Source organism: Bolinopsis microptera, chromosome 1 (assembly GCF_026151205.1).
Source record: "Bolinopsis microptera isolate Bmic1 chromosome 1, MBARI_Bmic_1.0, whole genome shotgun sequence".
Classification (NCBI taxonomy): Eukaryota; Metazoa; Ctenophora; class Tentaculata; order Lobata; family Bolinopsidae; genus Bolinopsis; species Bolinopsis microptera.
Window position 1 is genome coordinate 12,145,708 of NC_087072.1, and position 23,175 is coordinate 12,168,882.

At 39.2% G+C, this 23,175-nt stretch overlaps 1 protein-coding gene across 1 annotated transcript in view; it reads left to right on the forward strand.

Moving 5' to 3' along the window:
- Positions 1-14,500, forward strand: part of LOC134814146 (uncharacterized) — a 55,276-nt gene extending 40,776 nt beyond the window's left edge. Inside the window, exons 10-16 of the mRNA XM_063822189.1 lie at positions 6,264-6,392; positions 9,190-9,294; positions 9,473-9,540; positions 12,759-12,901; positions 13,044-13,230; positions 13,670-13,819; positions 13,929-14,500. Coding sequence (XP_063678259.1) covers positions 6,264-6,392; positions 9,190-9,294; positions 9,473-9,540; positions 12,759-12,901; positions 13,044-13,230; positions 13,670-13,819; positions 13,929-14,052 — 906 coding nt within the window. The 3' untranslated portion in view covers positions 14,053-14,500. The remainder of the gene's footprint in view (positions 1-6,263; positions 6,393-9,189; positions 9,295-9,472; positions 9,541-12,758; positions 12,902-13,043; positions 13,231-13,669; positions 13,820-13,928) is intronic.
- Positions 14,501-23,175: the final 8,675 nt, after the last annotated feature.

A 23,175-nucleotide genomic window follows, 5' to 3' on the forward strand; every position in this document is an offset into this window, starting at 1 on the left:
GTGAACAGGATATCAACAAATCAGTCTGAACAAATCTGACACTGGATCATGATTCGTGGCACGCAGTAAATAGTAATACACTAAAGTAACCAAAATAACTAAACTATGTGCCTAGTATAGTACACACTTGATGAGGAGTTAGTGGTATTCCCTGGTAATCACTAAGATGTCTGGTATATAATAATCATGATGACAACTTGATATTAGGGCAATTATGGAGATGTGAGTCAACTGTACTCCACATTTTAATAAATATAAGGTAAGATAGTAAGGAATGTGAACATGTTAATACTCGAACAGGAGAACTTAGAAATTAAATGCTATAGTTCAAGACTGGCGCAAAAGATTGTACAAATCATATTTTATTCACAGAGATGCGCATGAATTTTTAATTTTACTTCCTAGCAATCCAAGGGCCCTTTCCTTTCAATTTCTTGGTTTTTCACTGCTGGATCTAGATTTTATTAAAGATATCAACACAGCTACAAAAGGCACACAAACTACAAACTACAGACCTTACTACAAAATATAAATGTATAATAATGAGTTGCCAACACAGGAACATACAGAATAAGCAGGAATTAGGAAGTGATATAGGGCTGTCGTAACTAGATGATATATGGAGGTCATTAGATTACAAGTAATTGGATATTCTGTTATATTCTGGGGCCCTAGTACCCTATAAATTATGAAGAGAAAACTAAAATGCATTTGCATTGATTGATTGAATTTATCAATTATAGACAATGAGATTTATGAGGACCAGTTGCAAACGTGACGACCCCTTAATTTTCATGACAGAAAATTGAAAAGCGAAACAGTAATGGAAATTAAATAATTGAGTGTTCAATAGAGACCCTACAACATTGTAACCGAGATTAAAATAAAATAAAGTTTAAAGTAAGTTTTATTCTAGTTATTTCGTCTGATTATAAAAATGTTACTCGAGAGTCAGCCCTTCAACAGCCCTATATTGACTTGTTGCACGGTTAAAACCCGTTCCGAACTAGAGCACAGCATACTTGAAACTGTCTAAGAAATTTGATAGAAATTTGATAGCACATTGGTCACTTTTGATAAGGGTCAGTGCTTCAAAGGTTAATGTTATTATCTAGACATGATGTAACTGTTAAAAACGAAAATACAAAAAGATTACTGAAACTACTTGTTCCTTAAATACAAAATTATGGTTATTATTATTATATGTTTTAGGAGCTATTAATAACTTTATAAAAAGCCAGTTTCGTGGATTAGGAAGGGAGGGAATTAAAGGAAACAATATTAAACTACGTTCTGGTAAATCAGTGTTAACATAATCCAGATGTAGCACACTAGGTGTACCAGATTACAGTTGGTAAATCAGTGTTAACATAATCCAGATGTAGCACACTAGGTGTACCAGATTACAGTTGACTTATTGTTGTCCTGATTGTCAGATGTTTGTAACTCAAAAAGTAGGAAACATTTAAACGTGACTACATAACCAAATCTAAAATAAAAGCAGGTGTAGTTTTACAGGGAGCACATCTTCAGCTTGGCTGAGAAAAGCCGTACGGAAATGAGAAGCAGGCTTACAATCATACAGTAATAATCCTACAGTAGTGCAAACAGGTTAATAAACAGATGACAGGTACAAGATACAAACTGAGAAATAGAATATAATACAACAGAATAATACAACAGAGTAGCTATTCAGACCACCTCCAGGATTGCAGCTGTTCCTGCCTTAACTAACCGACCTTTCAACGGTGCACACGACAACATGATATACGATATGTGCTGTTTAAAGTCCTACAAGTTCCTTACAATGTCAGAATACTAGTGGTATTAAGGTCCGGCCTCTATCCTCCTGTATACACTACCATATGAGGACTGATCGGTGCTGCTGCTAATGGATCATTCCAACAGATTGTATTGCACGTCGTGTGTAATATACATTCTCACAAGTCACAAACTGACCATCTAGTTCGCACAAGATATTTCTCTGGTACAAATATATTGGAACTTAAATAAACTTTTTACTGATAAGTGATACTGGTAAATTATTTACTAAGAAACAGAGTCAATAGAGGTTATATTGTTAACTTTGCGACACTTCAATAGAAATAAAACTAACAGACGCAAAAGCAATATAAAGATAACGAAAGGTTTGCTGTCACTAATTGAGTCTTGAGAAAGCAGCAGAGCCCTGGAGGGAATGTATAACTCTGTGGAATGTCATGAGGTTTTACAGAACAATAGCACACAAGTAACAGGGCAGGTACTCTATTACTACTAGCACACAAGTAACAGGGCAGGTACTCTAATACTACTAGTACACAAGTAACAGGGCAGGTACTCTAATACTACTAGCACACAAGTAACAGGGCAGGTACTAGATAATATTACTAGCACACAAGTAACAGGGCAGGTACTCTAATACTACTAGCACACAAGTAACAGGGCAGGTACTCTAATACTACTAGCACACAAGTAACAGGACAGGTACTCTAATACTACTAGCACACAAGTAACTGGGCAGATACTCTAACACTACTAGCACACAAGTAACTGGGCAGGTACTCTAATACTACTAGCACACAAGTAACAGGGCAGGTACTCTAATACTACTAGCACACAAGTAACTGGGCAAGTACTCTAATACTACTAGCACACAAGTAACTGGGCAGGTACTCTAATACTACTAGCACACAAGTAACAGGGCAGGTACTCTAATACTACTAACACACAAGTAACAGGGCAGGTACTCTAATACTACTAGCACACAAGTAACAGGGCAGGTACTCTAATACTACTAGCACACAAGTAACTGGGCAGGTACTCTAATACTACTAGCACACAAGTAACAGGGCAGGTACTCTAATACTACTAGCACACAAGTAACTGGGCAGGTACTCTAATACTACTAGCACACAAGTAACAGGGCAGGTACTCTAATACTACTAGCACACAAGTAACAGGGCAGGTACTCTAATACTACTAGCACACAAGTAACAGGGCAGGTACTCTAATACTACTAGCACACAAGTAACAGGGCAGGTACTCTAATACTACTAGCACACAAGTAACAGGGCAGGTACTCTAATACTACTAGCACACAAGTAACTGGGCAGGTACTCTAATACTACTAGCACACAAGTAACTGGGCAGATACTCTAACACTACTAGCACACAAGTAACTGGGCAGGTACTCTAATACTACTAGCACACAAGTAACTGGGCAGGTACTCTAATACTACTAGCACACAAGTAACAGGGCAGGTACTCTAATACTACTAGCACACAAGTAACAGGGCAGGTACTCTAATACTACTAGCACACAAGTAACAGGGCAGGTACTCTAATACTACTAGCACACAAGTAACTGGGCAGATACTCTAACACTACTAGCACACAAGTAACAGGACAGGTACTCTAATACTACTAGCACACAAGTTACTGGGCAGGTACTCTAATACTACTAGCACACAAGTAACTGGGCAGGTACTCTAATACTACTAGCACACAAGTAACAGGGCAGGTACTCTAATACTACTAGCACACAAGTAACTGGGCAGATACTCTAACACTACTAGCACACAAGTAACTGGGCAGGTACTCTAATACTACTAGCACACAAGTAACTGGGCAGGTACTCTAATACTACTAGCACACAAGTAACTGGGCATCAGCTGAGATTAGGGATTATTATTATGATAAGGTTCCTAGATATTATTGGTACGTGCACAGATAATAAAACATCTGTTGTATCAATGAAGGCACAAATCAGCTGCTAACAATGACACATTTGCAGCCAACAATTAAACGCTTCAGAGATTTGCAATCTTGTTGTTGTGGTTGATCTAACAGAAAAGCGGAAGCAACAAACGTGAATGATTAGCGTTTTACATGCAAATTACAAACAACATATGAGTTGTCACACATTTACGTGTAACTGTATTGGGAGAGGTGAATTAGACTAACTGACAGGTTTGTCTGATTTGACGGTACTTCTAGTTTATAGTCATGAGTCATTTTCAAAATAATTGAATTCCCATTCCGATAGACAAGATTACTCCTTTAAACAGGAACACTATTGGAAACTCGATACAAACTGAGGAAAGAGAGATTGGTTATGACAGTTGTTATCTTTTATGTGCCTTCTGGTACCTACCATTGTACATCAGGACCTTCTACCTGAAATAGTACTTGTGTTCAAGTCCTGTGTTCTTATTTCGTATACACCAGTTTATAGATATACCCTTTTACTTAGGAGGTTTGTTAATATTGATTGATAGATGCACGTGGTATAGATTGTTGTCACTTCTGATATATGTTTTAGTCGATGTTACTAGGTCTAGGTAAACCTTGATAAAAGTGTTGGAAGGTTGTTGTAAGAATGTGCCTTTAAAAGCTTTAACACACCGGACCGCCCGGGTTACACGTGTTTAAGGAATACAAAGCTTATGTCATCGGGACTCTATTAGAGCAACAATTTAACGAAGGTTTAGAAAAGCCGAGGAATACCCTACTTTAATAAGCTACTTGTAGAAACTGAACTACTACTACTACTGTAGTGGTGGTATGTGGAAACTGTACTACTACTACTACTGTAGTGGTAGTATGTGGAAACTGTACAACTACTACTACTACTGTAGTGGTAGTATGTGGAAACTGTATTGAACACTAATAATTTATAAAACTGAAAATCGGCCACTCTGGTAAATGCTCCTCACTTCTACAGAACAACAAACTGAGAAAGTATTTGCTTTGTGGAATGTGGACTAATGGGTAACAAAATCAGGTCAAACCACGTCAGAAGATTGGCAGCTGTAACAACAGATCTCACTTACTGAACCAGCAAGTTACTGGCTTGTGAGTGAGACTGTTATCTCACTTACTGGCTTGTGAGTGAGACTGTTATCTCACTTACTGGCTTGTGAGTGAGACTGTTGTCTCACTTACTGGCTTGTGAGTGAGACTGTTATCTCACTTACTGGCTTGTGAGTGAGACTGTTATCTCACTTACTGGCTTGTGAGTGAGACTGTTATCTCACTTACTGGCTTGTGAGTGAGACTGTTATCTCACTTACTGGCTTGTGAGTGAGACTGTTATCTCACTTACTGGCTTGTGAGTGAGACTGTTATCTCACTAACTGGCTTGTGAGTGAGACTGTTGTCTCACTTACTGGTTCGTAAGTAAGACTGTTCTAAGATTTCCAATCTCGGCAGTCGAGCCTGTCTTTAGTTTCATATTATGATATATTATCCGAGACTGTGTATCCTGACACTATCAACACTCCGGACTCTCCGGGTGAAGCAGAAAACACCTGTTGAATTCCGTACAAGAGCCGTCGACAGGAAGTGATGATAATGTGACGTATCAAAACAAACGACTGGAAATAGAGCTTTATGCCAACAGTTATTCAGCATGATAATTATCTCTCTAGTGAAATTTTATAAACCATGGTGTGTTATAAAACAACATTAATGAGATTGCTTAGCGTGCACGATCAGTCATCAGCTACACACAGCTCTACAAACAAATATGTCGAAAGTAGTGTTGTAAATTAGCGGTGTGATTTCAGCTTGCAAATATGCGTTATATATATCGTTCCTTGTACACAAGTCCTATCTCTTACATTTTAAATGCTCGACAAGCTATCTTTTTACTTCTAAATATGCAACTTTTTATTAAGATCTGTGTTACTTGCGGTCCAGTCCATTATGATTTTTAAAAGTATAATTATCAGTATGCAAGAATTGATAAGCTTCAAGAAATATCACAACACAAAGTTTAGCAAGGAAACAAAACAAAAGAAATGTAAACTGGCTTCCAGTGCAACTGGAGTCTTAAGTATGACGTATAAAACCTTGACAAAGCTAGTTCACTAAGTACTTTATAAGTATTCAACATCCCGGTGTAGTGATTCCCGCTAATAATTATTACTGTGTCGTGTTATTAAGTCTAACTAGCATCATGATTCATGACTTCATGTTACTGGACTAGTACCACACATGTTACCCGGACCAAGTGATAGTGAATAATAGTGATAGTGAATAATGATGTCAATAGTGATAGTTAATAATCATGATAATAGTTAATAATCATGATAATGATGTCAATAGATTTTGTAACAAATTCGTCAGAATCATGATCAAACCATTTTCTTTAACTACTGTGATAGTACCTTTGGAAGTACTATTCCAATATTTCAATTTCAAAATCACTTTAACTTTAAGATATTAACCATCTGTATATTCAATAGTCTGCAATGTTTCAGAGCCACAAGTTGCCCAATATTCGAGAAGCGGTGACATTCTTCAACCACGTAAGCATGTTGGTGGTACAGCTGATATTACACGAGACTACACCTCGAGCCAGGGCCCGCCTCATCAGATACCTGATAACCGTGAGTTTATAAATCTGTGAAATCTGCAGCAACCACTGATAAACAAAAACAGGGAAACTAGAAGTACATTATTAATAATAGCAAAGGTGTGAAGAAGGCTAGTATAATATGACTAGTAGCATAGTAATATGAATATACTCGCTAGTTAGCATGTCAAAGTGTTGTCGACAACTTAAGTGTGGGTAGTGTAGACAGTGTGACAACATATTATGTGTGTGAACTATTTGAACTGTGTGTGAACTATCTACAGTCGGGTTATCCCCTATGTGTGTGAATTATCTACAGTCGGGTTATCCCCTCTGTTTGTGGATTATCTACAGTCGGGTTATCCCCTCTGTGTGTGGATTATCTACAGTCGGGTTATCCCCTCTGTGTGTGGATTATCTACAGTCGGGTTATCCCCTCTGTGTGTGGATTATCTACAGTCGGGTTATCCCCTCTGTGTGTGGATTATCTACAGTCGCGTTATCCCCTCTGTGTGTGAATTATCTACAGTCGGGTTATCCCCTCTGTGTGTGGATTATCTACAGTCGCGTTATCCCCTCTGTGTGTGAATTATCTACAGTCGGGTTATCCCCTCTGTGTGTGGATTATCTACAGTCGGGTTATCCCCTCTGTGTGTGGATTATCTACAGTTGGGTTATCCCCTCTGTGTGTGAATTATCTACAGTCGGGTTATCCCCTCTGTGTGTGAATTATCTACAGTCGGGTTATCCCCTCTGTGTGTGGATTATCTACAGTCGGGTTATCCCCTCTGTGTGTGAATTATCTACAGTCGGGTTATCCCCTCTGTGTGTGGATTATCTACAGTCGGGTTATCCCCTCTGTGCTTCTGTGTGTGGATTATATACAGTTGGGTTATCCCCTCTGTGTGTGGATTATCTACAGTCGGGTTATCCCCTCTGTGTGTGGATTATCTACAGTCGGGTTATCCCCTCTGTGTGTGAATTATCTACAGTCGGGTTATCCCCTCTGTGTGTGGATTATCTACAGTTGGGTTATCCCCTCTGTGTGTGGATTATCTACAGTCGGGTTATCCCCTCTGTGTGTGGATTATCTACAGTCGGGTTATCCCCTCTGTGTGTGAATTATCTACAGTCGGGTTATCCCCTCTGTGTGTGGATTATCTACAGTCGGGTTATCCCCTCTGTGTGTGGATTATCTACAGTCGGGTTATCCCCTCTGTGTGTGGATTATCTACAGTCGGGTTATCCCCTCTGTGTGTGGATTATCTACAGTCGGGTTATCCCCTCTGTGTGTGGATTATCTACAGTCGGGTTATCCCCTCTGTGTGTGGATTATCTACAGTCGGGTTATCCCCTCTGTGTGTGGATTATCTACAGTCGGGTTATCCCCTCTGTGTGTGGATTATCTACAGTCGGGTTATCCCCTCTGTGTGTGGATTATCTACAGTCGGGTTATCCCCTCTGTGTGTGGATTATCTACAGTCGGGTTATCCCCTCTGTGTGTGGATTATCTACAGTCGGGTTATCCCCTCTGTGTGTGGATTATCTACAGTCGGGTTATCCCCTCTGTGTGTGAATTATCTACAGTCGGGTTATCCCCTCTGTGTGTGGATTATCTACAGTCGGGTTATCCCCTCTGTGTGTGATTATCTACAGTCGGGTTATCCCCTCTGTGTGTGGATTATCTACAGTCGGGTTATCCCCTCTGTGTGATTATCTACAGTCGGGTTATCCCTCTGTGTGTGGATTATCTACAGTCGGGTTATCCCCTCTGTGTGTGAATTATCTACAGTCGGGTTATCCCCTCTGTGTGTGGATTATCTACAGTCGGGTTATCCCCTCTGTGTGTGGATTATCTACAGTCGGGTTATCCCCTCTGTGTGTGGATTATCTACAGTCGGGTTATCCCCTCTGTGCTTCTGTGTGTGGATTATCTACAGTCGGGTTATCCCCTCTGTGTGTGGATTATCTACAGTCGGGTTATCCCCTCTGTGTGTGGATTATCTACAGTCGGGTTATCCCCTCTGTGTGTGGATATCTACAGTCGGGTTATCCCCTCTGTGTGTGGATTATCTACAGTCGGGTTATCCCCTCTGTGTGTGGATTATCTACAGTCGGGTTATCCCCTCTGTGTGTGGATTATCTACAGTCGGGTTATCCCCTCTGTGTGTGGATTATCTACAGTCGGGTTATCCCCTCTGTGGTGGATTATCTACAGTCGGGTTATCCCCTCTGTGCTTCTGTGTGTGGATTATATACAGTTGGGTTATCCCCTCTGTGTGTGGATTATCTACAGTCGGTTTATCCCCTCTGTGTGTGGATTATCTACAGTCGGGTTATCCCCTCTGTGTGTGGATTATCTACAGTCGGGTTATCCCCTCTGTGCTTCTGTGTGTGGATTATATACAGTTGGGTTATCCCCTCTGTGTGTGGATTATCTACAGTCGGGTTATCCCCTCTGTGTGTGGATTATCTACAGTCGGGTTATCCCCTCTGTGTGTTCAGTGAAAGAATGAGGAATTACAAGAACCTATTAACAATGATACATTAAGTTTATTTAAGACTTCTATTAGATTTAAGTAGGGAAGTCAGGGAAATATAAGAATGTGAGAGTAAAGGGGATGTGAGAAAGACTGCAATTATTCAACTCAACTAGATCTTACATTCTGGAATTGGTTTAATTCTAAATGTACGGATAAACGTTATGCTGTAAACAAGCCAATATTTACTCGCTTAAATGTCATATTTAAACTTAGACGGGGTTAAAGTTATTTTGTCATATCATGGCTAAAATGACACATATCTTCTTATCTCCATTGCCATATTTGCAGGTGTCAGAGAAGTTGCGACAACAGAACAACTACAGTTCTCTTCGTGCAATAATCGCTGGTCTGCAAAGTAACCCTATCTACCGACTAGAGAAAAGTTGGAAACTGGTGAGTTACAAAATTCACAAAATGCTTTAGAAGACTTTTAATGGATCGTTGCTGGGCAAACAGCCGATAATTTAGTTAAAGAGCAACAAATTGATCAGAACTCTGTCAAAATAACGACTCGGCAGGAGAAATGTTTACAGATGTAGAGTGTAGAACGTTACACATTCCTTACTTTCAGATAAAGGGCCAGTCCAGGAAAACATTCAACAATTTGGTCGAGATTTGGAAACACACAAACAATTACGAGTAAGTACGTTTGACAAGAACAGTTCTCCTGTAAAAGAATAAACTTACAATGAAACAGATTTACAGAAATAATACTGCTCAGCCAGTAATCTGAGCCAAACAAAATGCAATCTCCGAAAATAATAAACACTTATTAGTTGCCTTGAAACTGGTTTTTCGTTACATCTTAATCGTCTTAATTCCGTGTTTACACCTGGAATACCGTGATAATGTTATCATTCGCCAACATCACAGTGTTCAATAAGTAATAATTTAGATTGAGTTAGTATAATGTATATTATACATCAGTATAAAAATACCTAACATATATAATTTTATTGATCTTTTTTGCGACTTTCGAATGAGGCACCCTGATACGACACACATTACACACATAATACATTACACATATAATACATAATACATTATATATTAATTATACCATGTTCAATGTTTCCTTATTTGCTTGGTCCAGGGTAATGCCCTGTTTATGCTACCAAAATCAGGTAAACTTATCTCACAGAATTACATAATTTGTCACATGAAAATTCTTTGTCTGAAATCGTGAGTGGTCTTGTGATGGGTGCAGTAAAAATAAATCTGTAATTAGTTAATAAAGAATGCTACATGTGTAAGTTTTATCTTAATAGTGGTGATATTAATTTATTATACATTGAAGGTCTCGACTGCCTAGGCATCAAATATTGGCAGTCGGTAATTATCCTCTGGCCGGAGTCAGCTGACCCTAGGGACCAGAGGAGAACAGGAGGTAGAAACGGAAAGTATCTACAGAAGTAGGAGCCAATTTTATATTTTTTGTAGGGGGAGGGGGCGGAGGGGAGGGCTATAAATTTGGAGTCTATCTCGTCTAACTTGTTATTAGATATGTAAACTGCCTGACTTATGACTGTTTCTATTTTGGTCCTGTTTCTCATCAAATATACAAACAAATATCTTCCGTTAACGAGGTAAAACCCGCCCGCGGCCCGCCTTCTGGACGCGGTAAATGGAATAAATGGATGGCGCTCCAACATATATTGTATTGATAAGCAACAGACTTGCGCGGCGTTAAGCCGCGAACACATGTTAAAAACATTAAAGTCTTGTCGTTCGTCGCACCTTTTTGAACACTCACCGACCTACTATGCTAAATACTACCTTCTCAGTACTACATATATATTACGTTAGGAAATCGAGAGTCAAAAGTTACACTTTAGATCGAGTCTTACTATTTAATGATGACTAACCTAACAATTCATCAAGGATGTCTAATGGACACACAAGTCGGCTGGTAGGAGTTTACAGTGACGAAGGTGCATCGCCTTGGTGTGTAGACTGCACGTGCAAAACCCTCACCGCGCGTTCTTACACTACCATCAACCTCACAGCACAAGATATATTGTCAGGAACATGGACAATTAGTTGTGTAGGAATAGTTTTCCCTGGAGGACGGGACAGTCCGTATCATGACAAATTAAAGGGTCCCGGAAATCAGAAGATCAGGGAGTTTGTAGAGAGCGGTGGGTGGTATCTGGGAATTTGTGCAGGTAATATTTCAGATTTGTAAGTAAGGCTATGGATTAGAAATTTAGCGTTGTTTGAAGAATAAGTCTAAATATCTATATATCTATAGTCTAAATCTATAATTTGGAATTAATTTATTTCAGTTGTATACTCTTTCAGGTGCTTATTTCGGTAGCTCAAAAATAGACTTCTGTAAAGGCGACCCTGAAATGGAGATAGACACGAGTAGGGAGCTGGGTTTCTTCCCGGGCACAGCTGTTGGACCACAGTACCCTGGCTTCCGTTACCAAGACAACAGTGGGGAGAGGGTTGTATCAATATCAAAACCTGGCTCTTGTCAGGGCGCACTCAGTGGATCTCATAAAGTGTATTTTAACGGGGGCTGCTACTTTAACCTGAAGATGGAGAACCAGCTGAACCAGCCACACCCCACAACACACCCCACAACAATGTGGGCGTATGAGGGGGGCTCCTCCCCTGCCCCAGCAGAGGGGGGCTCCTCCCCCGCCCCAGCTGTAGTGGGGTGTGTAGTGGGGTGTGGCCGTGTGGTCCTCAGTGGAATTCATCCTGAGGTTGGGGCCGAGGATGTGGACAATGCAGAACACTTGGACAGCGTCATTTCGGAGACAAAACGACATGATTCTGATAGGATAGCTGTGCTGGACGATATCTTTATGTTCCTTGAAGGTGTTAGTTAATGTTAGCGAAATTAAGTAGGAATTCGAATCCAGATTGTATCTGTGATTACTTTGTGTACACAAGTCCCTTTTTAATAATTTTAGCGTTATTTCCATTCTGACTGCTGCACAGAAAATAAATCACTTTAAATGTCATGTTTTGTTTAGTTTTAGGTAATTTCACTAGCTGGATACCGTAATTAATATTTAATTAGTCTAATTATTATTATCATGTTTGTAATAGCAGTAAATCATATCATTAATATTTTGTAACTTTTTATGTTTATTTGATACTGGGTGATAATAGGGAGGTGGATTTTATATTTTGGCTATTTTCGAGCTACACTCCGCAAGCAATCCTCCGTTATATACTGCAAGCTGATTGGTCAAGCAATGTCCAGATGAATACCCCCCCCCCCCCCCCCCCGGTATTACCCATGTCTTTAGTTAGTAATATTCAATTTTGTTATTTAATTTTATCGTTTAGTTTTTCGTATCTGTTAGATCTGTTAAATTTTAATATTCAATCTGCAGATGAGTAAATACAATTTAACCCGTAGACTCTGTGGTCAGGAATTGAATAAGTCACTCAACTGAAACCACCAGCTGTTATTAATTCCCTGTACTAAAGATTTATGACTCTGTTATTATTTTCAGTTACAATTGTTTTACTTGAACTTCTTCAAATTGTTTTAGCGTTCCGATTCATTATTTGAGTATATGACTTCAAAATTCACGGTAAATAATAGCAATCTATGGTTAAAATTTGGTGTGAAAATAATGGTCTCCAAAATCGAACTGAATATGAACGCCCAACATTTAAGTTTTGCAAATTGCCAAAATTTTGTTAATGTTGCCTTAATATTCATCATATTAATTGGTTATGAAATCTGAGTATCACTTAATGTTGTATCCTTAAAAAACTTGTTCTATGCGTAAGAAGCGCAAAATCTGGATGTTAACGTTTTAACTCACTTTCAGGAATTACCAGAATTTGTTGGAGAAGGTGCTAAATGTTAACTTTAAACTTACTTTCAGGAATTACCAGAATTTGTTGGAGAAGGGGCTGCAGCGTGGTTTTATCGTTCCTTTCTTAGGACTCTTCTTCAACCAGGTGCTCATGACGTCATTAATATTCAAAGAGCTCAACATTCCTGAACTTGAACTTTACCCCGAGGAATGTGAGTTTTTGTCATTTTCAAATTTTGCGAGACAACATTTACCAAATGAAATTTCAATCAGGTGAAAAATTTGGGAATGATAAAACAAGTATAACATAAAGTATAGTGATTAGTATTTAATAACAATAATAATATTCTGCAGTGGAAGGACCGTGGAGGGACTCGTTTGTTCAGGTGCCAGAAGGAGGCTGCAGTTCCACCGATCCTCTGGTGATCGCGACTGCAGCGGACTCTGATACTGACGACTCTGTGGATGTTGCTCTGGATTCTATCTGTCTCTCTCCCTGCTTCCCCGCTACACCATCTTCATTCTCCAGAAAGCTCAAGCGGTCTGTACAACTAGTACCCTTACATGACGCATTAAACATGTTAAATCAAGCGGTCTGTACAACTTGTACACTTACAAGCGGTCTGTACAACTTGTACACTTACAAGCGGTCTGTACAACTAGTACCCTTACATGACGCATTAAACATGTTAAATCGTTATGCAAGAGGGTATGGTAACTTCATGAGGATATTATAAATTGAAATAACGATTTAACTGTTTAGTGAACATGGAGAATTTGTTAATTCGGTTGATCGAAGGGAACTGCGCACGACTTGCTCACTTACAAATTTCTCCAGAATCCAGGACCATTTAAAATCGCTACAATTTTCTCAAGGCTCAATTTGTAATATCATAACTCGCGCCACCTAATATATGTGGCAGTATGCATGTTTAAGTTAAGAGAGCCACCTAATTTATGTGACACTATAGCACGTGCAGGTTAAGAAAGAAGCCCCTGCATGCAGGCGAGGTTGGCTTGTTGCCAGGAGTAGAAGAAGTGCTTGGTCCTGTGACACGCGCTATAGCGGAGCAGCACCCTCGCACCAAGGTCCTGCAGATTCAGTACCTGCCTCCTTACTTGCTCAGACGGTCAGTGCAGTTTTAAACATATTTTCTTTTATCTTAAATAAAGATTGATTCTATTGAACCTCACATTCTGCATTTTGTGATTTTTTTTCCACCATTATTATTTGTTCAGATACCAACTAGCAGCGAGTGTTGACAAGTTGACTGATCGTCCTGCTGTCCACTATTTCATATTCAAGGATAAGCTGCTTGGCGAGGAGGAACTAAGGGCACTAAGTTTGCAGAGGGAGAGTTAAAGGTGGTCCATTCTTAATGGACTGACCCGGTGCGCGCTACTTCATTATAGCGCTTTGGTTATTTCGAGAAGAAAGCGGCGTGCGCTAATGCGAAGAAATTTAGACGAGTATCATCCGTCAAAGAAGAGGACTCCTCGTCAAGAGGAGTGAATTACGCTTAGTCTACTGGTGTGATTACTATTTACTCTTCGATAAAGTTTATACACTTGATACCATTTTGAATAAGTTTATAATGTTGGATACATAAGCTGATTTATATTTGAAATTTGTTATATGAATGTGCTTTTGACGTGGGATTGCTGTTGATTTACATTCACATTTTGCATTCAAATTCGATTTTGGACCCTCTTGTTATTATTATTTATTTCAAATAACGCTGACTTTATTTTCGTGGATTGGCGGTTGCTTTTTTCTATAAATTTAATTCTAATAAAGATTCCGTTCTAAACTCTGGTTTCATTGCGTTTTCAATCATAGTTTTCACCTTAGGGGGGGGGGGTTCACCCTGATTTTTTGTGAAACTTGTTTTCGAGATAGCAGTTGACCAACAAACTAGGACCGGTGACCGAACTTTTGAGGGGGTCCCGGACCACAACCGCCAAACGGTGCCCGCAGGGCAGTCACGCCCATTTACTGAGCTGATAATCATAGAGAATGTGTAGTATAGGCTTACCTTTCATATAAAGTTGGTTTCATTCAAAAATATTGATATTTGACCAATTTATGGGCCAAAATCGATCAAATTTGGTGTGTACCCAAATATGGTCATATGTTTTTTGTGGTCCGGGACCCCCTTAAAAGTTCGGTCACCGGTCTTAGTTTTTGTTCAACTGCTATCTCGAAACCAAGTTTCACAAAAAAATCAGGGTGAACCCCCCCCCCCCCCCCTCATAGAGAATGTGTAGTATAGGCTTACCTTTCATATAAAGTTGGTTTCATTCAAAAATATTGATATTTGACCAATTTATGGGCCAAAATCGATCAAATTTGGTGTGTATACCCAAATATGGTCATATGGTTTTTGTGGTCCGGGACCCCCTTAAAAGTTCGGTCACCGGTCTTAGTTTTTGTTCTACTGCTATCTCGAAACCAAGTTTCACAAAAAAATCAGGGTGAACCCCCCCTCATAGAGAATGTGTAGTATAGGCTTACCTTTCATATAAAGTTGGTTTCATTCAAAAATATTGATATTTGACCAATTTATGGGCCAAAATCGATCAAATTTGGTGTGTATACCCAAATATGGTCATACGCCGCCCAGTGACCTTGCTCTTCAAATAGAGAACCAATTGTTTATGTATTACACGCTCCTCGACCAATCCGGTAAAATGTTGTATCACGTGGTGACCCCCACGGTCGCTTCACTATATACTACCCCTGTAGAGTTTCGACGATACAGGGGGAGCCGCGCACTCGTGCGCAGCGGGTCATACAACGTATGACAAGTTTAAGTCTGATCTTGGGTGCGTTGGTGAACTCTGCTGTAAGTGTATTAGTATACGGTATCAACCATTACATGCCACACGGCTTCATCTTACTATTAGTAGAGGCTCTTACGGGCAAAAATACGTGTTTTCTGCTATGAGTTTAGAGACCTAACTATTAATTGGACACAATAGTATGATGTGTAAGGATCGAGAATATGTTAAGAAATATAAATATAGCCTTATAAGTCACGTGCTATTCCAATGCGCGTTTTAAACTTTGACGGTCTATAACTCTTAGGCCTATAAAGTAATTATATTCATGTTATGTCAGCAATACGATCACATTGTTTTCTATTTGATGTGAAAATATGAGCTAGAACGGACATAATCTCGCTGAGTTATGGCTGTTTGAAATTTATGATGAACGCGCGGGTGCCCATTGATAACAACTAAATGCTTTTGCGCGTAGTGCGCGTCGAAAATTAGGCAAAAACGCTTGCGGAGTGACAATATTCAAACTTCTATAAAGTATATGAAGTGGGTACTTCTCGGAAAGGAAAATTTCAGTCAAACACGATGTGACTATTGTTGGGTTGATTTAATACAACTGCAAAAAATCATTCAAACTTTAAGCAAAAAAGGGCACATTTTTACCACTTTTTGGATTTTTACCTGTGTAAAAACAGAGTGATTTGTTTTATTTTTATATCATCTTGTGCGGCTATGTTTTAGCTATTGCCATGCAAATTTTGCCGACATGCCAACAAAATTAACTTGCTCAAAATATCAAAAAACATGGTTTTTTGGCCTATTTTTGGCCCGAAAATCGTTTTTTGCGATTTTACCTGCGTAAACTCAGTCCAATCATCTCGAAACCACTTTTAATTGATTCTACGGTCAAAAATACGTCTAGTAAGGTATATCTGGGGTCCCTAGCGTATCGAGCAGACAATGCCCGTAAGAGCCTCTACTACGTAATGTGTCCAACGAGAGGAATCAATGTTTTGGACCTGTTTATTACTAACAACAACCGAGTTGTTACAAATGTTGAATGCAAAACCACAACAATGTCAGACCATCACGTGGTAAATGTTATGCTAGCATATAATCCACTTGAACAGGAGAAATCAGCAGTGCCGAAGTTTGATGAAAACTCGTACAGATGCCTTGATTTTCTCCAAGCAGACTTCAGCTCGCTCATCAGAGACGCTATCAGAGACGACGCTATCAGAGACGAGATAGAAGACACTAACTGGTCTCAACTTCGTTCTTCATGCTCTTTTGAAGACTTCCCAGCCTTGTTTACTGAGACCCTCTTTCAGATATGCTCGTCTCATGTTCCCCGCAAGGCTAAACCTTCTGGGCGCCCAAAACATACCAATGCTTTGCGGCGTAAAAGGAACCGACTCCAGGCAAGGCTGAATGCCTTAGTCAACAATGGTGCACCTGACGATCACATCAGAAATGTTAGGAACAAGGTTGCACTCCTACAGTATGATATTCGATGTGCCCATACCAAGAGACTTGATGAAAAGGAATCCAGGGCAGTAGAAAAGATCAAAACAAATCCCAAGTTCTTTTTCAGTTATGCTAAGTCTCTGTCGAAGATTAAATCCAGTATTAACATGCTCTTTGATAGCAACCAGGAGATAACCACAGACCCCAAGAAAATGGCCGATCTGCTGCAGGAACAGTTCAGCTCTGTGTTTAGCGATCCGACCTCTCCTGATGTTAAGGATCCGGTTTTCTCCCCTCCCTCTATCCAGCACCCACAAGAACTAGAGGACTTTAGAATTAGTGACGAAGATATCATTTCAGCTATAAAAAGTATCTCTACAGATTCTGCTTGTGGACCGGACGGAATACCTACAACTCTCTTGAAAAACTGTGCTAAGGAGTTGTGTTCTCCTATACGTATTATTTGGGAGGAATCATTTGAAAACGGTACAGTGCCATCGTTCTACAAAGACACCTACATTACACCACTATTTAAAAAGGGTGACAGGGCCAAGGCAGTCAACTACAGACCAGTTGCTCTCACTTCGCACATCATCAAAGTGTATGAACGTATCCTCCGTGGTGTTATGGTTGACTTTATTGAGAAAAATCAATTACTCTGCAACAACCAGCACGGGTTCCGCTCAGGAAGAAGCTGCATTACCCAGCTGTTAAGTCACGTAGACGATATAGTTCAAGGTCTTACTAGAAATGCAGACACTGACGCTATATATCTGGATTTTGCCAAAGCCTTTGATAAGGTCGATCATCGGTTACTGCTTCTGAAAATGAAGAGATTGGGGTTTCATGAGAAGGTGGTAAACTGGATCCGATCCTTCCTGACTGAAAGGAAGCAATGTGTTGTGTTAAATGGTGTATCATCGTTTGCTGCCGCAATCCTCAGTGGAGTTCCACAAGGTACCGTTCTTGGGCCACTGTTATTCATTCTGTTCATAAATGATATGAAGCTATGTGTTAAAGGGTCTGTCATCAGATTCTTTGCTGATGACACTAGGATTCTTAAGCATATCTACAGTTTGGCCGACAAAGATGTCCTGCAGGATGATCTCAACTCTGTTGTTAATTGGGCTAAGTGCAACAACATGGCCCTTCATGAGGATAAGTTCGAGCTTCTTGTTCACAAGCATTGTCCAAAGAATTCCTTGTTTGATCATCCATTCGCCATCCAAGCTCAAACATATGAAGTGTCTAACGGAAACATGCTGTACCCCACTCAAACGGTGAAAGATCTAGGAGTGACAGTTTCCGCTGATTTGTCCTGGACCCCACACGTCAACAGGATAGCTGAACGCGCAGGAAAAGTTGCTTCTTGGGTGCTAAGTGCGTTCAAAACGAGAGACAAAGCCACCATGATGACTCTGTACAAGTCTCTTGTTAGAAGCCATCTGGAGTATTGCTGTCCTCTGTGGAATTGCTCTAAGAACAAGGACATCCAACAGCTAGAAGGGATTCAGCGTACGTTTACATTGAAAATAGATGGCACCCAGCACCTCAACTACTGGCAGAGATTAAAGGCCCTAGATCTGATGTCATTGCAAAGAAGGAGAGAACGGTATTTAATCATCAACATGTGGAAAGTTCTGCATTGCAAGTGCCCTAATGATATTGGTATCCAGTTCTCGGTGACTCTCAGACATGGTCAAAAAGCAGTTGTGCCCAGTATAGCTAAGTCCAGCAGTCAACGTAATCAAGCACTACATGACAACTCATTTGCAGTCACTGGACCTCGATTATGGAATGTAATCCCAACACATATGCACACCATCGAGGATCCTATGCAATTCAAAGCGGCTTTAACGAACTTTGTGAAGTCATTTCCGGACGAGCCTCCAGCTCCAGGATACAGCCGTCGGAATGGAAACTCCTTGCTTGATTGGAGTGGTGATAAAACAGTTTCTACACTGTCCGGGGGGTCGACTTTTTCGATGGCCCGATAGAGGATTCTATGAAACCCTACAAAGTAACAAAGTAAGTATATATATAAAGCGAGACGATATATATATATATATGATGGGATGATCTGATTTCAAAAAACCTTACAAGCTCTAATAGTAAGAAGAGTGAAAGATGTTTTCCTTTAGTTTGTGATTTTGACCCTAACTTACCTCCAATTGGTAAAATAGTTAACAAGAATAAATTTATCCTTGGCCTAGACCCCCTTTTAAAGTCTGTGATCCAGCCTAGTAAAGTATTTGTTTCATATCGTGGTAATAAAACTATCAAAGAAACTTTAGTTCCGAGTAAACTTTCAGAAGATCGTAAGTATCATGAAGATAGTAATGTTATAGCTTTAAACTCTAACACTGAAAATGTGGCTCTGCCTACTAGTATAGAAGAGGGGGATGTTATCATTGTAACTCCAGATGTAAAGCCTGTAGAATGTATATTTGTGAATCAAAAACAGCTCAGAGCTACCACTCGGGGTACACTGTTAACATCATTGGACAACTAGACTGCAACACAGTAGGGGTGTGCTATCTAGTAAGGGATAAAGTCTGCAGACGTGCTTCAGTAGGAAGCACAGTTAACAATTTTAAGACCAGATGGCAGAACCACAAATCACATATTAGGAAAGCGGTTAGGAGTTGTGAAATTTCTTGTCATTTTAACGATAACCAGTTCCATAATCTTACCAAAGAGCCCTTAAAAACGTTTGACAATGAGTTATCCGATCAGATAGAGGTTATTATTTTTGAAAAGCTAGATTTTATAAAATGTTTAACCTTAGAAGATAGAAGTAGGGTTGCTAAAGAAAGAGAATCATTTTGGCAAAACCAGCTTATGACCCTCAGTGATTTTGGAGGACTTAATAAACGTAGTGCTCTTAATGAAATAAAAAATTGACCTTTATATGATATGCTTTAATATTAATCTTTCCACAGACACTTGCATTTTGATGTTTACTTTCACCTCTGCATCTTTTGTTTATATCTTAAGATTGAATGAGACTTACTCACAAATTTCCCATCTCAGTATTGATCTATTTTTGTCATGTTTTTAATTTACTTCATAGAACAGTTATTTTAATAAACTTGCTTTCAGAATGAGACATGTAAAGATTACACAATCGATAGCTTAATGTGAATTTCGTGTTTTACTGTTTCACTGAATGTCTCAAATATATATATATAATCGCAAGGTTGCTGGATCAATACCCGCCATCGGCAAAACCAACCTTGATGATTTGAGCCATACTGATGAGTCCTAATAGGACGAAACACTGTGTCTATGGATAAATATGCTCGCCTAGTTTACTAAGCTTGAGCACTCTAGGGAATGAATAGATCTACCGCTCAGCTTAAATGCAAAGCTCCTAACTTGTAATGAGTTTGTAGAGCACTCTGGTACCTATGTAATTCCCTCATTATTAAGGCCTTGGTGGCCCAGTGGCGCGGCGTTGGGCCAGTAATCGCAAGGTTGCTGGATCAATACCCGCCATCGGCAAAACCAACCTTGATGATTTGAGCCATACTGATGAGTCCTAATAGGACGAAACACTGTTAGTACAGACAGATCCGTCTGAAAAAATCGATCTGCTGACACACGAAGCTTTCAGAGGATTTTTGACGTTTTTGAGTTCCATTAGGTGCCCTTTATGGCTGACCAACTTTTCCAAACTTTTCCACGTGTCTTAAGGCCACTTTTTGCCACTTTACCACTTTTTACCACCTTTCTTGTTTGTCGAATATCTTTAGTTGTGAACATCGTAAAAGGTTGCGAATCAATCGAGTGTGTTCATATTATCAGGAAGAAAAACTTTTGTTGAAACAATTTTTACGTCAGATAATAAGTTAATTGGATAATTATCAATTAACTAATTAGCAAAATTCTAAAAATTTTTTATTGGCTAAAAATGATCGGAATAGCTTGAAACACGGATAAAAGTAGTTTTTAGAAAAAATTTGAAAATTTTTCACTTACATTTTTTTTTCGAGACTTCGAAAAATTTCGAAAATTCAAAATATTTTTTTCCGCCAAAATTGATCAAATTGCATGAAAAGCGGAGAAAAATGATTTTCAAAAGAAACTTAGTCAATTTTTCGTTTCAAGAATACTTAAATCACCAATATTTGTAGTTGGAGTTCAGTAAATCTCGGCAGATTTTAGTAATAATCAGGAATTACTAACTCTAAGTGGAAAGGTCTGAAACTGAAAAACGTTAAGTTTAACCATACGATCGCGATATAAGAGTTTCATAACTAATTACAATACAGCCTTATCGATTTTCACAGAAACTGCACCAATGGCACAGTCAAGATCGAAACGATAGCCTGCTGTACTGTCATTTTATTGATTTCAATGATGAATCAGTGGGGTTAAGATAATCACATATTTTGTAATAAATAAGACATCTCTGTACCGTCAATTGTGCTAATCTAAACCGGCTTACCTGTATTACCATTTACCAGACCTCTTCTTTTCCTCAACAATCAAACCGAGTTGTTCATATCGCATTTGGTGGGCGATGTAAGTAGTAATACATATCGAGCTATATTCAATCACAATACGACACAGTACGTGTATATTATATGGCTCTGAATGAGGTTTATGAAACGCTTTATACCGTGAGAAACTCGGTATAGAGAGGTTTTACAGTTTATCGCGAAAATGTCTACTTGGTCTCATGGCTCATTTACAGTTCGAAGAAGGGCAAGAACAGATCAGGGAAACTGAGGAACAGCCAGGTCCAGGAAGCAAGTGTAAATACACCTTCCAACATCTACTGTGACTGTTTTGTATTGTACTGCATACCGCTTTATTTGCGGGATACCTCAAATCACCCGCATATGTCAGGGTCGGCTAAAAGTAAAATCAACAAGGGTAACATACGGGAAAGGGTAAGATTTAGATACGAGTACAGTGTCGGGCAAGGGGTAGTAAAGAACCAGTAATAATTAATTCAGTGAAATGTTCCACGAGAGTCAGGATATTTTGGAAATTGCTAATAGAGACAGATCCTGATCAGGAAGGATTGTTAATGTTATTGAGGATGTTGATTTGAAATCCGGACGTCGTGAAGTAAAAATACAGGTTCTTCCCGCAGGATATTCGGGGCCCATGATGATCAGCTCGGGATTAATGTGGGACAGATCGAAGACTAACAACTGAACCCAATTGAACCTAGTTCCCACTAACCAATCAGCTTAATTGGTTAGGGTTAGGGCTAGGGTTAGGGTTAGGGTTAGGGTTAGGGTTAGGGTTAGAGTTAGGGTTAAATGTCTAAATTGGGTTCAGTTGTCCGGTAGCCCGCTCTTGCGAGTTGACATTCTAAGCTTTCTGGTCTTATCTTGCCTTCTTTGAGCTGTCAAAGAGCCATGAGACCAAGTAGACGTTTTCGTGATAAACTGTAAAACCTCTCCATATCGGGCCTCTCACGGGAGAAACGAGAAGTGTACGGTATAGAACGTTTCATATACCTCATTAAGGGCCATAAAATAATATACATGTGTTGCATTGTGTCGTATTGTGATTGAATATAGCTCGTTATGTATTACTACTTACATCACCCACCAAATGCGATATGAACAACTCGGTTTGATTGTTGAGGAAAAGAAGAGGTCTGGTAAATGGTAATACAGGTAAGCCGGTTTAGATTAGCACAATTGACGGTACAGAGATGTCTTATTTATTACAAAATATGTGATTATCTTAACCCCACTGATTCATCATTGAAATCAATAAAATGACAGTACAGCAGGCTATCGTTTCGATCTTGACTGTGCCATTGGTGCAGTTTCTGTGAAAATCGATAAGGCTGTATTGTAATTAGTTATGAAACTCTTATATCGCGATCGTATGGTTAAACTTAACGTTTTTCAGTTTCAGACCTTTCCACTTAGAGTTAGTAATTCCTGATTATTACTAAAATCTGCCGAGATTTACTGAACTCCAACTACAAATATTGGTGATTTAAGTATTCTTGAAACGAAAAATTGACTAAGTTTCTTTTGAAAATCATTTTTCTCCGCTTTTCATGCAATTTGATCAATTTTGGCGGAAAAAAATATTTTGAATTTTCGAAATTTTTCGAAGTCTCGAAAAAAAAATGTAAGTGAAAAATTTTCAAATTTTTTCTAAAAACTACTTTTATCCGTGTTTCAAGCTATTCCGATCATTTTTAGCCAATAAAAAATTTTTAGAATTTTGCTAATTAGTTAATTGATAATTATCCAATTAA